At 46.4% G+C, this 17,941-nt stretch overlaps 1 protein-coding gene across 1 annotated transcript in view; it reads right to left on the bottom strand.

Annotated features, from left to right (window-relative positions):
* Positions 1-17,941, bottom strand: part of RNF11 (ring finger protein 11) — a 123,945-nt gene that overhangs the window by 27,189 nt on the left and 78,815 nt on the right. Inside the window, exon 2 of the mRNA XM_086952417.1 lies at positions 17,199-17,368. Within this exon, the coding sequence (XP_086808543.1) occupies positions 17,199-17,368 (170 nt within the window). The remainder of the gene's footprint in view (positions 1-17,198; positions 17,369-17,941) is intronic.

Raw genomic sequence — 17,941 nt, 5'->3', positions numbered from 1 at the left:
AATAATCAAGTTAAATGAAAGATTTAGAGAAAAGGTCATTTCCCCATTAGATTTAACAGTTCTTATAGCATGCCATGTGGCTATTAATGCGGCTTCAAAATTGCAGGCAAGACAGAATTCAGCTAAGTAGTCGAAGCGGCTCCTATTTTTGTCAATGAATGGTAATGGACGCAAGAGATTTTTACAAAATTCTGCCTACAAATAACCCACTGGATATTGATGATAGAAGATCTTAAGTATAGGGCCTTGTTTGGTAGAATAGGTTTTATGTAGAAATTATGAGTTCCCATCAGCAAGGTGATTCTGGCTGGAGTGACTAGAACGCCAACTATTTTGATTTTGTGTAACAAACAGTTTAAGCTTTAGTAGGACGCAGACCATTAAAACCACAAATAATTCACCAGTTACCTTGGGGAAGCAGCCTTTGTTTGTTGCTACAAGATGGTCTAATTTCAAGCTAGTCAGGAGATGTGTGCCTAACGTTTTAAGGTAAGCATCGAGCAACAATTGAAGGGAAAGCCTTGATACAGGACAAACATCTCAACTTTCTACGTTGTTCTTCTCCATAATGCACTTAACATAATGTTAATAATTAATAGGAGGCTCAGCCTTAGCATTGAGGAAAAGTAGAATTACACCATGAGCTCAAGCATTCCATGCTAAGTGTCCGTGGTTTAGTCACCGTTTTTAGGTTTCGCTGGGGGGCGGAGCCGTTAGGCTCCTCCTCCAGAGAAATCTATTGAGTACAGTAAGGCACTATGGAACACGCCCCCCGTCCCATTGGCTAGCTCCATAAATGGAGCCTAGCCATTGGACGAGGGGCCTGTCCATCAATGCCGGACCAGACACGGGGGCGTTCCCGAGATTCTTTGGCTTTTGCCGACGTCACGCGACGCCGGGAACGCCCCCGAGTCTGTTCCGGCATTGCCGGCACCACCCTTGCTGCTCGGGACGGGTCTCCTTATTATGCCCAAGTCTGCAGGTGAGTGACCTTCCCCCTCCCTCCCTTTCTCCCCCTCCCTCCCTCCCCCCCCCCTCCCTCCCTCCCTCCCTGCTCGATCCCCGCCCGGGGGTTTCTTCAGCCGGCCGGCCAATCCTAGCGCAGCCGGCCGGAAGTGCCCGCCCACCCCCCCCCCCCGCCGCCCGGGGGAAGAAGGAAGACGGCGGCCCAGCCTCTACCAGGTGTTGCTGGGAGGCTCGGTGGGGCTCGTCCCCGAGCTGGGCCGGCGGCGGTTCGGCGGTCCGACGACTTCTGCTTCCAAAACTTGTCCCGGAGCTCGGGGAGGGACGCCAGCTTTCTGCGGAGAGGTCTCAAGTTACTGGACGTGTCTTCCTCCCTCCGCAGGGAATGGGGAAATCACTCGCAGCCCAACATTATTGCATTTCGCCTCGTGCGGGGTGATGCCATGTTTGCAGAATGCCAAGAGCCGACACGCTACAAAATAAGCAACTTTAGACAAACCGGCTCAGTTTATCCCGCGCCCGCCAGCGCCGTGGCCTCCGACTATCATTTACAAGAAGTGCAAATGCTGGCGAAACACGCCCTGCATCATCTGGTCGCGGCGGCATAAACTCGGAACTGTCTGCACAATTTCTCGCTTGTCCCTTGTAGTAAACTTTTCAGAGCCAGATGAGTCATTTTCCAAAGCTGAGCGATTGAAGAAGGGCCCTGTGTTTAAATAAACCGTACATCAACGAGGCACTTTCAACCAGGGAGTTAGCTGTGAGAGCCGGAGAGCCAAGGGTTCGACACGAGGACACGCTAACCTCGAGGTCAGAGGGACAGAGCGGCCTGCCTGCTGCAGGTGAGTGGGCGTGATGGTGGCCAGGGGGTGTGGGAGCAAGGGCTGAGGCCCTGTGGCAGAACGGGAAGGGGACTGCTTGGAACACGGAATGGAAGAGACGGTCTGTCAACCTCTTCTATGTGACCCAGACACTCTCTCATTTAGACCCATTCCCATTTTTATTCATAAGCGGCCTGCTGTCTTCCTCAAAATATCTCTCCGTTCCAGTGTATTTCCCTGGAAAGTGTCATTATTTATGAATTTTGAGCGGTCTGGATCCCCCCTGCTTCTTCAGGGGGGAGGGGTTTACTTTTATGTTTCTAAGTTGTAGTAATATGTGCATGCTTTTGTGTCATGCAGCGGGAAAATGGGTCCATAACGTGCATGAAGTATTTTTTTAGTAGTATTTGATGCAATAGCCGTGTGTCAACAGGGGCCTCTCTCTTAAGATATGCATTTCTATAATTAACACTGCACCTCTTTGCATTCAGGCAGAATGCTTAGTTGTTTAATATAAAGGACATAGTTTCACCAACGTCTGAACAGATGTGTCAGGAGTGATTTGTGGGCGCTTTATATTTTATCTGTTTAGGTTGGTCCTTTCTTGGTGTGATGTACAATCCTGCAAGGGCTGCGCCAGTGTTTACTTGTATGTTGACAAGTTTGTGTATTTGACCAGTGGTGAAAATCATAGCAGTGACGTGGTCTTTACTTGTAGGCCAAAATAAAACAACGAATGGGCGGTGGCGCAAGGCCTTCATAAATATGGCCCCAAGGTTCTTTAGTAGGCGTGTATTTTTTTGCACTTTGACGTTTTGGGATTTCAGTGCTTCCTTCATTGGTAGTGGACTGGGTTTTCTCCTCCTTCCTGCTCTCTCTCTCCTGCCATCCCTCTCTTTTCTGCCTTCTTACTCCCTCCTGCCCTCCCTTTCCACCTCTCTCTTCTGCTCTCTTTCACCTTCTTGTCCTCCATCTCTCTCCTGTTCTCTCTTTCCTGTCCTCTCCTCCTCTAGCCCTCCTTCTCCTTCCCGCCCTCCCTCTCCTACCTGCCGCCCTCTCCTTTCTGCCCTCTCTCACACACTCCTACCTTCCCTCCTGTCCTCCCACTCCTTCTTGCCCTCCCTCTCCCTTCTGCCTATTTTCCTTCTTGCCTTCCCTCTCTCTCCTGCCCTCTTCCTTTTGACCTCTCTTCCTTCTTACTCCTGCCCTCCCTTTCCCTTCTGTCCTCTCTTGCTCTCCCACTATTTTCTGACCTCCCACTCCTTGCATTTTCGCCTTCCTACCCTACCTCTGTATCCTCCCCACTCTTCTTTGCATATGCCTTCTCAACATGCGCTATCACTGCACACAGCCTCTCAACACACGGCCTCTATGCACATGCCTCTCTCCATATGATCTCTCTGCACAGGGCTGTGTGTAGAGAGGGCAAGTGAAGATAAGGCATGTGTAAAGAGGGCGTGTGCAGAGAGGGTGTTTTCCAGAGAGGCACTCCATATTTCTGTGTAAAGTAAAACACATCAACGTTTTACACATAATTCAAAGAAGTTAGAAAAGACCATTTGTCAAAAGCAATACCAAAAGCACAAACTTTAACAAAGGCGAAACCATTGCATTGTAAATGCTTGTTATTATTTCCCTTCTGTATTTGCAGTTTACTTTCACAATAATATAAAAGCAAACTTACAGGTAGTAGAAAGGCAAGGAAAAAACAGACAGGACATACGAAGTAAGCATACCTGACATGGATCAGTATGTGAACTGATTAGACAAAACCTCACTGAAGACTACACTGAAATGGTGATGCAGAACTTCTCTAATACTATTGGAATGCAAATGTTAAGTAAAGTCGATGAATTATTAGGCCTATGTATCCATAATAAAGGGCCAGGAAATACGGAATTCGATTTATTATTGACTTCCTTTAAAAGTGCTGGGTTCTTTGGAGGGTGTTTCTACTGTCATTATTTGGAATATTTGGAATAATGTTTAATATATGAACAAACATTCAAATAAATAGATGGTAGCAGGTTGTAGGAGTCGAAGGTCAGCAGTGGCATAAAATGTTACTATAATGTAACCGCTGAGGAGAACTAAACAAATTCCGAGTTCTTTGTAGTGTTTTGTGATCACTACATTCTAAATCCAGACGCCATTCAATGACTGCATGTATCTAAGTTGAAGACACTTTTTGAAATTCATAGCGTTAGAAGAACACGAGTTGATGGGTAACTCATTGAATAACACTTCAAGTGGCACGTGTGGACGGGCGAGACGAAAGCATCCCTTCTCATGCTGCCTCCGGGGTACAACATGCGATGATTAGCACATGGGCAGCTACGACTAAGGGCTTTTTTTGTTAGGAGGCTTTATTCGTTTTTATTAAAGTTTTTTGTTTCGAGGACTGTTTTCGAAGTATTCATTACTTTTTATACTAGGTCAATTCAATAAAATACAAAAAATAATACAATGTTTGGAGATTTCGAAGAGAAAACACAGTATTCAGCCTTTGTCTGATTGGGAAAACCCACATCCTGGTGCCAGAAACGTTGTAAACAAATGACATTTCCTAGAACTGTTTCATACATGAAATCGTAGTTTATTGACCAAAAAATGAAAAAGGTTATAGAATTACCCGTGCAGGCTACACGTTCGACACATAAAAACCCTTATTAGTAGTTGTTACTGGTAAGAAACAACCTTTCCTGGTGTAAAAATATCAGCAGAAGATACTGAACTCTTGCATATGTGGTTTGCTGAAAGAACAGTTTAAACGAGTTTTGCCAAAGAAGCCAACGGGCCAGGCTTTAACATGCGAACGCCTGTTAAGATATGCACAAATGCGGTTTAGAATCATTAGCACATTAAAAACAGAGGCATCTGCTTTGCCGATGCTCGGTGTCCAGAGAACGAGCAGCGCAAGCCTGCAGTACCACAGGACGGAAATGGGAATCAGAGAGAAAGCAGCGCAAGCCTGCAGTACCACAGGGCAGAAATGGGAATCAGAGAGAGAGCAGCGCAAGCCTGCAGTACCACAGGGCAGAAATGGGAATCAGAGAGAGAGCAGCGCAAGCCTGCAGTACCACAGGGCAGAAATGGGAATCAGAGAGAGGGCAGCGCAAGCCTGCAGTACCACAGGGCAGAAATGGGAATCAGAGAGAGAGCAGCGCAAGCCTGCAGTACCACAGGGCAGAAATGGGAATCAGAGAGAGGGCAGCGCAAGCCTGCAGTACCACAGGGCAGAAATGGGAATCAGAGAGAGAGCAGCGCAAGCCTGCAGTACCACAGGGCAGAAATGGGAATCAGAGAGAGAGCAGCGCAAGCCTGCAGTACCACAGGGCAGAAATGGGAATCAGAGAGAGGGCAGCGCAAGCCTGCAGTACCACAGGGCGGAAATGGGAATCAGAGAGAGAGCAGCGCAAACCTGCAGTACTACAGGGCAGAAATGGGAATCAGAGAGAGAGTAGCGCAAGCCTGCAGTACCACAGGGCGGAAATGGGAATCAGAGAGAGAGCAGCGCAAGCCTGCAGTACCACAGGGCAGAAATGGGAATCAGAGAGAGAGCAGCGCAAGCCTGCAGTACTACAGGGCAGAAATGGGAATCAGAGAGAGGGCAGCGCAAGCCTGCAGTACCACAGGGCGGAAATGGGAATCAGAGAGAGAGCAGCGCAAGCCTGCAGTACTACAGGGCAGAAATGGGAATCAGAGAGAGAGCAGCGCAAGCCTGCAGTACCACAGGGCAGAAATGGGAATCAGAGAGAGCAGCGCAAGCCTGCAGTACCACAGGGCAGAAATGGGAATCAGAGAGAGGGCAGCGCAAGCCTGCAGTACCACAGGGCGGAAATGGGAATCAGAGAGAGAGCAGCGCAAGCCTGCAGTACCACAGGGCGGAAATGGGAATCAGAGAGAGAGCAGCGCAAGCCTGCAGTACTACAGGGCAGAAATGGGAATCAGAGAGAGAGCAGCGCAAGCCTGCAGTACCACAGGGCAGAAATGGGAATCAGAGAGAGAGCAGCGCAAGCCTGCAGTACCACAGGGCAGAAATGGGAATCAGAGAGAGAGCAGCGCAAGCCTGCAGTACCACAGGGCGGAAATGGGAATCGGAGAGAGCAGCGCAAGCCTGCAGTACCACAGGGCAGAAATGGGAATCAGAGAGAGAGCAGCGCAAGCCTGCAGTACCACAGGGCGGAAATGGGAATCAGAGAGAGGGCAGCGCAAGCCTGCAGTACCACAGGGCGGAAATGGGAATCAGAGAGAGAGCAGCGCAAGCCTGCAGTACTACAGGGCAGAAATGGGAATCAGAGAGAGAGCAGCGCAAGCCTGCAGTACCACAGGGCGGAAATGGGAATCAGAGAGAGCGCAGCGCAAGCCTGCAGTACCACAGGGCGGAAATGGGAATCTGAGAGGGAGCAGCACAAGCCTGCAGTACCACAGGGCAGAAATGGGAATCAGAGAGAGAGCAGCGCAAGCCTGCAGTACCACAGGGCGGAAATGGGAATCAGAGAGAGGGCAGCGCAAGCCTGCAGTACCACAGGGCGGAAATGGGAATCAGAGAGAAAGCAGCGCAAGCCTGCAGTACTACAGGGCAGAAATGGGAATCAGAGAGAGAGCAGCGCAAGCCTGCAGTACCACAGGGCAGAAATGGGAATCAGAGAGAGAGCAGCGCAAGCCTGCAGTACCACAGGGCGGAAATGGGAATCAGAGAGAGAGCAGCGCAAGCCTGCAGTACCACAGGGCAGACATGGGAATCAGAGAGAGAGCAGCGCAAGCCTGCAGTACCACAGGGCGGAAATGGGAATCAGAGAAAAAGCAGCGCAAGCCTGCAGTACCACAGGGCAGCAATGGGAATCAGAGAGAGAGCAGCGCAAGCCTGCAGTACCACAGGACGGAAATGGGAATCAGAGAGAGAGCAGCGCAAGCCTGCAGTACCACAGGGCAGAAATGGGAATCAGAGAGAGAGCAGCGCAAGCCTGCAGTACCACAGGACGGAAATGGGAATCAGAGAGAGAGCAGCGCAAGCCTGCAGTACCACAGGGCAGAAATGGGAATCAGAGAGAGAGCAGCGCAAGCCTGCAGTACCACAGGGCGGAAATGGGAATCAGAGAGAGAGCAGCGCAAGCCTGCAGTACCACAGGGCGGAAATGGGAATCAGAGAGAGAGCAGCACAAGCCTGCAGTACCACAGGCGGGTAATGGGAATACAAGAGTCATCAGTGCAAGCCTGCAGTACCACAGGCGGGTAATGGGAATACAAGAGTCATCAGTGCAAGCCTGCAGTTCCACAGGGCGGTAATGGGAATCTGGAAAGTGAGCAGCACAAGCCTGCAATACCACAGGCTGGTAATGGAAATCTGGAAAGTGAGCAGCACAAGCCTGCCGTACCGCAGGCTGTACCTGGGTTGCGGCATACAAATGGGACTGTACTCTTCTCAATAAAGCAGCAGTATCTGTGCTGCAAACTCAGCTGCTTTGTAAAAAACAATGGACACAGCCCATTTCATTATTGATTTTTGAAATTTCACGCCTCCGTTCAATGGGCCAGGATATTACTGTGCAAACAGAAGAAGAGAAAAAGCAAGATTAAGGCAGTGCAAGCACAAAATGAACACGAACAGCAGCTTTACATGTCAATAGGCAATGTAAAAGGAGTTATATGCTTTTTAGAGATCCAAATCCCAGATACGCTATAATGAATTTACTCAAACACAATATGTTAAGATGCCATGAGTATATTCATAGAGAAGAACAAGTTAGTTACTGTAGGTAACGCCTTACCTGGTACTAACTTTCTCTAGCAGCAGATTTCTTACCTTAGAATTATCCCCAGTCACTAGACTGAAATCTGGAAAAGATTTTTGGGAGCAGGAACCCTGAACATCGGTAGGTGGGGTCGTTCTTCTCTGCGTTGCGTTGTCCGCATGCAACTGACATGCATGGTGTCTATGGAGCCACTCCAGTGTGCTGACATCAGTTTCTTTTCGCAACTTTTCACGCTACGGGCAAGGACCCACAAAGAAGACAGACCACTGGTGTTTGTGGAAGTAGGGCCATGAACTGGAAACCACTGAACCTGGAAATCTTTTCGCAGAACAGTGAGGCTGAGTGGGTCGGTAAGGAATCTGCAGGCTGAAAGTCTACCAGATAAGGCGTTACCGAAGGTAAGTACCTTGTTTATTTGATAGAGACTCCTAGCTGCAGATTCCTTAACTTAGAAGAGACACCCAGGAAATACCTCCCCCGAGAATGGGGCTGCAAACCAGATTTAAACCAGAAAGCTCTGCAAACATGTAAGGTGCCTATCCCAACAGACAAGATTGTTCAGACAGTAGGGCTTGGTGAACGTGTGCAGAGAAGCCCACATTGCTGCCTGGCAGATTTCCACCGGAACTCTGAATGCTAACGCAGTGGTTGCAGAGTTGCGTTAGTGGAAGGAGCACACAACCCCTCTGGGGGTTGCTTCTTGGCCAATGCGTAGAAGATCTTAATACAATTTATCGGGAAATGGTTCATTTCTGCATGACCTTCCCTTTCTTGGCTCAGATATACCCCATGAAGAAATGATAGTCCACACGGATAGGTTTTGTTCGGTCAAGGTAGCACGACATCGCTCTTTTTGGGTCCAGCCCGTGGAGCCTCTTCTCTTCTTTAAAAGGGATGAGGAGGAGCATAAAAGGTAGGCAAAGTGCTGGACTGGCCTACGTGGAATGGGGGGGGGGCTACCTTTGCCAAGAAGGATGCTCGAGTCCAAAGGAACAGTTTGTCCGGGAAAAAAGATATGTACGCCTGCTGAAATGACAGCACCTGCAGTTCACTGACCCTACAGGGAGATGTTATTGCCATCAGAAAAGCAGTCTTGATCGTGAGGATCGTAACAGGGCAGGTATGAGGCGGCTCAAAGGGAGCACACATTAGAAAGGCAAGAACCACATTATGGTTCCATTGGGGCATAACAAAAGGAGCTGGAGGAAACGTGTTGCAGACCTTTAAGGTACCTATTTACTATAGGGTCCTTTGGAAAGACGGCTGCAGGAAGAGAGATAGCAGATAAATAACCCCTCAACGTGCCCAATGTAGAGCCCTGCCGGGACAGGGTGAGGATAAACATAAGAACTTGGGAAAGGGATGCAGAAAGGAGGACAACCTGTTTTTCTGAATACCATGCACAAATAGTTTCTAACAGCTGGCATACACTATCTTGGTGGAGGGAAGCCGAGCTCCCAAGATAACATTACAGACTTTGGGCGGAAGGTCAAAGTTGTTAAGTGCCGCCGCTCAATCTCCAACCATGAAGGTGGAGCATTGACAGGTTTGGGTGTAAAACCATTCCCTGTTGCTGGAACAGGAGAACCTACCGAAGGGGAGCCCTAATCGGAGGACTGTTGAACATGCTCATTAGCTCGGATACCAGACTCTGAGCCCAGTCCGGAGCCATAGGGATGTCTTGGGCATGGTAGTTCCTGACCTTCTTGAGGATTATGGACACGAGTGGAAATGGCGGAAAGGAGCACAGGAGGCCGGAGCGAGAGCAGCCTGGGCAATTTTGGTGTACAGAATTGCTGACATTGCACCTTCTCAGCGGTGGCATACATATCTAACCAAAGCTCTCTCCATGTTAAAACACCTTGCACCACCTTTGTTTGGAGATGCCATTTGTGTTCTGCTATGCATCTTCAGCTGAGTGTGTTCACTCTGGCGATCAGAGAGCCTGATTGAACCAGCGGGGAAATACCGTGATGCTCCAGCCATGTCCAGAGACGCAGGACATCTTGACAGAGGGTCTACGACCCCACCCTGCCCGGTTTGCTGCAATACAACATGGCGGTGATGCTGTCCGTGAACACCTGCACCATCTTTCTCTTGTTCGAGGGTAGAAATGCTTTCAATACCCATCAGGTGCACAGAGCTCCAATAGGTTGAAGTGGAGTCCAGATTGAACTGGAGACCCGAGTCCTCTGATCTCCACACCTCCCAGGTGACAGTGCTATCCCAGGAGTGACATGTCTGTCACTACTGTTAGGTCTGGATAGCGAAGGGAGAGGAGTCTGCAGCAGACACAATTGTGGTCAGTCAGTCACCACTGCAGATCTTTGTGCCCTCCAAGATCTGGACCATGATGGAGAGATTACCCTTGATGCTGCTCCCAATGGAACTGCAGGTCCCACTGCAGAGCCCGCATATGCCAATGGGCATTCATCACTAGCAGGATGCAGCAGGCAATGAGGCCCAATAGCTTCAGAATCAATCTCACTGAAACCCAGGATAAGGGCTGAGGATGGGATGGCTTCAGTTGGTGCCTCAATCAGCCGCATGCAAGTCCCATCTGCCTCCTTGTCAGAGTTGGGGGAGGAAGAGTATGAGGGGGGGGGGCATTGCTGGCGGCGCTGGGGAAGGTTGAGGTTGCTCGACCAGTGCCGGTCCGGATCCTTCCATGGATCCATGGGGCAGGAGTGGTGCCGGGAGTGAACCATCAAACTAAAGACCATTAGTAGCCCATCGAAGTCCATGGGGCCCAAAGGCGCTCGATCAGGAACGAATCGCCCAAATACGAGGTGCATGGCTTCATAAAACCTAGTTGGGAGGGGGTCGCTCCAGCTTCTGGAAACTCAGGGAGGCATGGGGGACGGCCCAGGCACAGGCTCAACCGTGGAGCCAGGACTGAAATGATGATGCTCCCTCGTCTCATCAGATGACTTCGACAGACAGGGAGAAGTCTGAGACCTCTTCAAATTTCTTGTTTTTTTTTGCGCCTGTGGGACTTAACTCAACTCCTTGGCAACATAAAATGTAAAAAGTGAGAGATTGGAGTAGCTCCGCAGCCGATCCTGGGACCTTCTTCTTGACTGGGATCGAGACCGTTGCGGCATGTCCAGCCACAAGGAGCTTGCGAGACACCTCCCTCAAAGCCTTGAGGTGCATGGCGTGACAACAGACACAGGTCTTGGTGTCATGGTAGCACTCTAGACACCAGAGGCAGAAGAGATGTGGATACGGTATTGACATTTGACAGCAACAGGTGCACCAGGGTTTAAAACCAGCCTACCACAACAGGAGATAATGTCTCAAAACTCTTCGACAAAAGGGCGGAAAGAAAAGTCAGTCAAAAAGTGACTGGTGGTAGCTCTTCACTGGATCTGCACTGACTGGCATGGAAAGAAAAGAAGTGGCGTCAGCACGTTGGGGGTGGCACCTATATAGGCACTGCAAATGTCACTTCAAGTGCTGCTGCAGACGCCAGGCTGAAAAAAAGCCTTGTACCAGCACGCAGGGGTACTATTCACAAAAAAAATCCGGATCCAGTCTGAGACCTGGGGATAATTCTAAGGTAAGGAATCTGCGACTAGAAGTCTTCATCAAATAAACAGCCATAATTGCAGACCATTCAAAAGCTCATGCTTTGGTGACACCGGATGGGAGTGAGGGAGTGGCAAAGGACATTGTAAATTCACATGTACCCGAGTGAGATATTTGCAGTCCTTAACGAAGTAGCTTTCATATACTTGAAAGACAAACCTATTGAATGCATGATGATGAAATATTTTGATGATGATGAAATAGTTTCATGCAGCACAACTGTTTCCGTAACTAGGGTGTCCTGGCATTACAAGACTGATACGGCAAACCGCTTACTAAAACAACCAAATCTTTGAATCTTTACAAAAATATAGGTGTCGCCCCTTATCTGAAGGGGGGGGGCATTTCACAATTTGGGAGCCAAAGGCTCCATTGTCTTTTCGGATCAAGCTTATTCAGGGAACAGTGAACAGAAATGCATTAGCAGACCATATAGGTTGGCCCTGAAAATAGATTGGACATCTCAGTTATGATTTCAGGACACAGGTTATTGTAGGCTCAATGTGATATACAAGCGATTACATACTGTATTCTTTTATCAATAAATAACCACGGCAGAGGCTTCAATATAGAAATGGCATGCTTACTGTACTTAAAACCCACCAGCAGTCTAGCAGCCTTATTTTGGACTCTCTGCAAACAAACTACTTTCTTAACCAGTAGCCCCAAGTAAAGAGCATTACAGTAGTCCAGATGTAATAAAATGGTAACTTGTACTACCTCTTTAGGAGTCTTTTTAGGTGACATTATTGGTACTTGGAACAGCACCCTTAAATATAAAAAAACAGAATGCTGAAACCTTATTTATTTGCTTTTCCATGTTAAGATTATTTTCAATCGACATCATCAAGTTTTTACTTTCTGCAACTAGATCACCTCATTTGGAGGGCCACCAATTTGTGCACTGGCGATTGTTAATTTGCCAAAAGACAGCAGCTCCATTTATGTCCTTTCGGCTTTGATGCATCAGCGCAAGCTCATTTCTTCACTGAAGTCAAACCATCATGCAGATTTGATGCAGCTTTAGATGCATCTATCACCAAGACAACAAGGTGGGTATCGTCAGCATACGACATAAGTGATAATCTGATTTTATTTATTTTATCAACAGGGAAGAAAGTGGAGAGACCACTATTAAACAAGGTAGAGCTCAATATAGAGTCTTGAGGCATTCCATAGAATAACGATCTTTCATTCGAGGAGATCTTTCACCGCTTGAGAACGACTGCATAAGAATGAAGAGAACTAACTGCATAAGAATGAAGAGAACTGATCTAAAGTTTCACCTTGCACTCTAGAAAACTGCAGTCTCTGGTGCAAAAAAACTATGAGACATCAATCAAAAGCAGCGCTAAGATCCAACAGATCGATGCTGCACCACATCTTCCATCCAACCCGCATCTTGATGTTAAACAAAACAGACCACAGAGCGGTCTCTGTACGAAGTGGTCTAAAACCTACTTGTGTTTTCTCAAGCAATTTGTGGACCTCCAGATGTTTTTTCAATTGTCTATCCATATCTTTATCGAATATTTTTATCAACAAAAAGTAATCGCGAGTTAGGCCGATAGTTCAATTCAAGAGGGTCTGCTGAAGGTTTCTCCGGGGCTGGAATTAAAGGAATACTCTTCCACCACGGAATCCCAATGCTGAACTGATAGACTGCACACATCTGTAATGACAGGTGCCAGAGAATCCACTGACAAATGGTAGCAGGAGGCATTGGGCGAGTCCAATGAGGTTGCTAGTATTGAAGCTTAAACCTTAAGACTGCTGTTCAAAAGATTTAGATTTATAGTGGTAAATCGGTCTCCTCAACACAGAGAAAAGCAGTACATCTGCTCTTTGTCATTTCTAGGCTTCTGCATGCCGACAGCCTCTTGACGGGGCAGTGTCAGCAGCTGGTTGGGTGCCGCGAGAATAGTGACCAGTCGATATATTCATGCACATGCTAAGGATTTTGCTATGGCAGTCTACTTTCCTGAAGGATGAAGTATGGACAAAAGTATGGTTCTGGAAGACAGACTAGTATACAGAATTGGTTCGTCTAATGCTGCACACACAGCAATTTTTGTCAAAGGAAGAATTAGGAAAGGGAAATTAATGTTCTTGAATGACAGATAATGCCAAGAAACACTTGTGGGTAACTCTGCAGTGTAACCTGAAGAAGCTTGCAGGTGTCCATTTAGCTGCCTGAGTACCATTGTATATTAAGCTACTTTATCTATAATGACGAGAGAAGGGAGCTGCTATGACTGGCTCGAAGGGTAGGGTAGTAAAGTTTGCACATGTCCAAGAAGTTAACTGTTTGGGTAAGCGTGAAAGCCACAGAACAAACCCCTTACAGTAATGGAATAAAGGCTGTGAGTGTTAGGAAACCCATGTTTCAAAGATGCCTTTCCATACTAAAAGCAACAGAACCTGCATAAGAAACAAATACTAACAAAGAATAAGCTACACTTCATTAATAAACGTCTCGTAATACTCACAATTTGTAATTTTCAATCAACTGAATTTATTTTGTAGCATTAATATAGTATTTGTTTTACACAAAATAATTTTCTTTAAACAAGCATTGGCAAGTTCTCGTTATTGGCTTTGGCAATGTTTTGTAGCCATGCAGTACAAGAGTGTGGAAACTTAGCAGTGTGGCTAAAACTCATTTTAAAAAGCGCTATGATGCGACTAGGGCTAACATTTTTGTTGTTGTATTTTTAGTGTATTAACCCTGGATGCATCATAGTCCTTGTATTAATAATATTTTAGCCAAACTGCTATACAGCTTGGCTACAAATCATTGCCAAAGTCAGCAATGCCCATGCTGTATAGCATGTACAAAAGACAAAGGCAGAAGCAGTAGTCTCAAAAGTGAGACCTTATGGCGTTGCCAGTGCTTGTTAGGTTTCGGTACAACACCCCTGTGATTCTGAGTAAATCAGTTACCCAAGAATTCAATCACATAAAATTTCTAAACCATTTTGGCAAAGTAAATTATACAAATAAAACAGCAAAATTGCAATCCGTTCAGTGGAGATCACCTGTCAAGAATTTAAGAAAATGTCCATGAACATCCAGAGAAAAAAAGTCAGGCCAAAATCTAATGCAAGTCAATGCACCATGGTGTGCCATGCCCCAGGAATTCTTTGAGCCTGGCTGGCAATACACCGAAGATGGGAAGAGATTGCAGTTGTACCCAGTAAAGTTTTATGCAAACTGGTACTGAGGTATGCGGGTTGCATATTAACGAGGGTCACGTAAGGGAGTAGTTTATTGGAGTGTTGGATTTGGCCATTTCTGCAGGGTTCTCCCTAAACTTTTTGTCATCCTGATTCTGTTTTGTTGACCACCTTTTTGTTGGCTTTAGGAATCTGGGAACTTTACTACTGCTAACCAGTGCTTAAGTGCATATGCTCCCTCTCTAAAATGTAATGGCAATTGGTTTCTCCATGATTGGATACTTGATATACTAGTCAGTCCCTAGTACAGTTCACCGTGTGTGCCCAGGGCCTGTAAATCAAATGCTACTAGTGGGCCTGCAGCACTGATTGTATAACCCACAAGTAGCCCTGCAAACATCTCAGGCCTGCCACTGCCGTGTCTGTCTGTGTGTGTGTGTGTGTGTGTGTGTGTGTGTGTGTGTGTGTGCGCAGTTCTAAACTGCCATTTCGACCTTCCAAGACTTGCCAGGCCCTAGCTATTCCTTGTATTACATGTAAGGCACAGCTAAGGTGCTCCACGGGCATGGTACAGTGTATTTAAAAGTTACGACATGTACTGTTGTGCTTTACATGACCTGGTAGTGAAATACTGCTAATTTCGTTGTTTACTACAGCAAGGCCTATCTCTCCCATAGGTCCGCACTGGATCTGCCTTGTAACATCTTACAAGTGTATCTGCCATATGGGAGCTGATAGAAAATTGGAGTATCTGGACTCAATTTAATAACACATCTTTTGGTGAAGTTGGTTTTTAAATTGCAGGTCTGAAAATGCCACTTTTATAACATCTTTTGGTGAAGCTGGTTTTTAAATTGCAGGTCTGAAAATGCCACTGAATGAACACATCTGGACGGAGGACGTTCTACCAGGAGGAAGAGCTAGATAAGCGGTCAGGAGGGACTTCCACTTTGCTGCTTGCTTTGCTGTGTTGGCCTGCTGCTTCTGTCCTGGGAATTAAAGGGCTGGATTTTGCTCTCTGTATCCTGCTTCCAACGTTACTTTGGGTTTCTTTGGGTTCAGGAAAAAGAAAAAAAAATGGGATTAGAGTCAGTTCTTCCTCAGGCTGCATGGATTCTCTTTTCTTGAATTCTCAAAATTCCAGCAGTGTTTCCATTTTAGAGTCCAAGCAGCCGACTTATCAACACCCAGCATTGGTGAACTTATACTTGCTAAGTACTCATGCTGTCCCCAGCTTCATTTTTCAGCTTTTCCTCTTGTTTACGGCCAAAGCTATCCCAGAAAACCCTATTCCAAGATTGTGCTGGGCAGTCTTAGGCCTGATGGCACTTTGACCTCTCCTGGTCTGCTGACAGGCTTGCCATACCTAATGAGGGTATTACTACTCCAAAGAGCTCTAGGTTCAGGGAAAGGTCTACCACAATCCGTGTCAAAATGGGCTGGGCTTCTTAATCAGCTCAGGTAACGCCCAGTTCATAAAACAGAAATTAACAACCAAGTATAACAAATGTTCTACCATTGAAAGCATTAGACAAAGGCTGAGCACCACTACCCTAAGAATGCCAACAATATATGCACAGATGTACCACCATCACGTTAAAGCAAGCATTACACTAGTAATTGCCACCACTGTGCCTTTAATGCCTACAATATTTCAGGAATTACCTTCATTATGCCATTGTAACAATTATGTTGCGAGGGAATGATTGTGTTAAGAAGGTCTACTCTACATTAAGATTTGTTTAAGCTTATCATCCTTAATTTATGTTCCGATTTGCACCAGCATTCATTAATTTTAACCGATGTTTACTTCCCCCTAGCACCCCAAAGACTCCTTAATCTTTAGTGCAGATCTCAACTTGCCTTTTCGATCTGTAATCCTTACCCTGTGTTCAGAAAAGCACAATCACTCAATCTTGAATACAACTGCAGATATGCATTCAAATCATGAGCGCTGTCCCCATTTGCATCTCTACTTAGAAGTATTGGCCACACACCTTTACACCACCAATGACTGATATTTCAAATATGTCCGCTTTACACTGCTGCTCACTAATCCTAAAGTGTGCCAAGGTTCACATCATCACTCACGAATCCTGATTAAATGCCTATATTGTGGTGCATTTGAAGTTGTGCCATCAGATAATACTTAACATGTGCTCAGGACTGTACCATCACTCACTAATCTTGAATGCATGGTCACCTTTGCACCAACATGGAATACGTAGCCAAACTTGAACCATCATTCAGTAATAAATTAATCAGTGAATGCAGATAATTGCATAAACATTATGAGACTTTGAATGTGTCCCGCGATTAGCCCCCTTTCCAAGGAATGGTGAACGCATGCCCAGTCTACATCAATCACTAATTCTATCACATCGACAGATTTGTCCTTTCACAAACCTTGGTGTGTGTTCGTATTCACACCTTTGCTTCGTAATCCTTGCTGTATGATCCTATTTGCAAATTCACTTACAAATGGAATAATCTGCACCATCACTCAGAAATCTTTACTAATGGAAAAAATGAGAGCTGTTGGCACGGGCAGAGAAGCCACCGAAGTTCCGGATGGACAATGAGAGGCCTAGGAGCAAAGGCCGAGAAGCTGCATGGTCTATGGATGGAGTCTTTTCTTTGACCAATCATTATTCCAAAATGTAAAGCTGGCCCAGTTGCTGCGGCTGGTCCAAAATGTGGCACTTCCATCAAGCAGTGGGTGAAGGGAGCTGGTCAAAGCCCACCTGCAGTGCACTGTTCAACCCAACAGATCTTGAGTCAGATCCCATAAACATTTATGATCATACTTGAAAGTTTGCAATATCTAAACATGAAAAAGTTTGTGAGATGAAGAGTAACTAGTGAAATGAAATTGCGTTTCGGTGACTTACTCTCTGATCTTTTTTTCAGAACCATCTCTTCCTGGATCATAGACTCCTTTCGGCAGGTGCTGTATAAGGCCGATCCTTTGTGCTATTCTGATCTGCTCTTCTTCCGTCAGTTGGGTTGCCAACCGTGTCTGGCTGGGTGTTGGATGATACACCGGAACAGGGATTTGTTCCTAAAAATAAGAAATCCGAACAAAGATGGATATATTTTTCTGCCTATTATCACCATACAGGACAGAAATCTTCTGAGTAAACAGTTTTAAAAAGTACTAACAGTATAATGAAACATGTCAATCCAGAGATTTTGATTGAAGATTTGTGAATGAGCCATACAGAGGCAGGTGTTTACATTGTAATTTGAAAACAAATTAATACATGTGGGTTTTTGAAAAACCATGGGTTGTGCATCAGAATTCTGTACAGTGGGCAGTAATGTACACTCGTTAGCCTCCATGTAAAACTGTCAGTTGCACTTAACATTAGCATGTGAGGTAAACAAAAATATGATTTGTGGAATGCTTGAATTAAACTCAAACTGGTTGGGCTGCATTCCAGCTGGTTGCTTTTTTGTGTGTGCCCACTAGGACATTATTGGCACAAGTCACCATCATGCAGACTTGGTCCTGCCCAAACATGAACGGTGCAGTCAGAAGGGCCAGGCCAGGTCTCCCCCATCTGGGAGCAAACCTAATCCCCCATCGGGTATGCCCTACTTAGGCATCACCAGTGAGAGATCATCTGAATCC

The sequence above is a fragment of the Lissotriton vulgaris genome, chromosome 1_1 (assembly GCF_964263255.1).
Source record: "Lissotriton vulgaris chromosome 1_1, aLisVul1.2, whole genome shotgun sequence".
NCBI lineage: Eukaryota > Metazoa > Chordata > Amphibia > Caudata > Salamandridae > Lissotriton > Lissotriton vulgaris.
The sequence above is the reverse complement of the archived record's forward strand: the minus strand, read 5'-3'. Positions and strand labels throughout refer to the sequence as shown.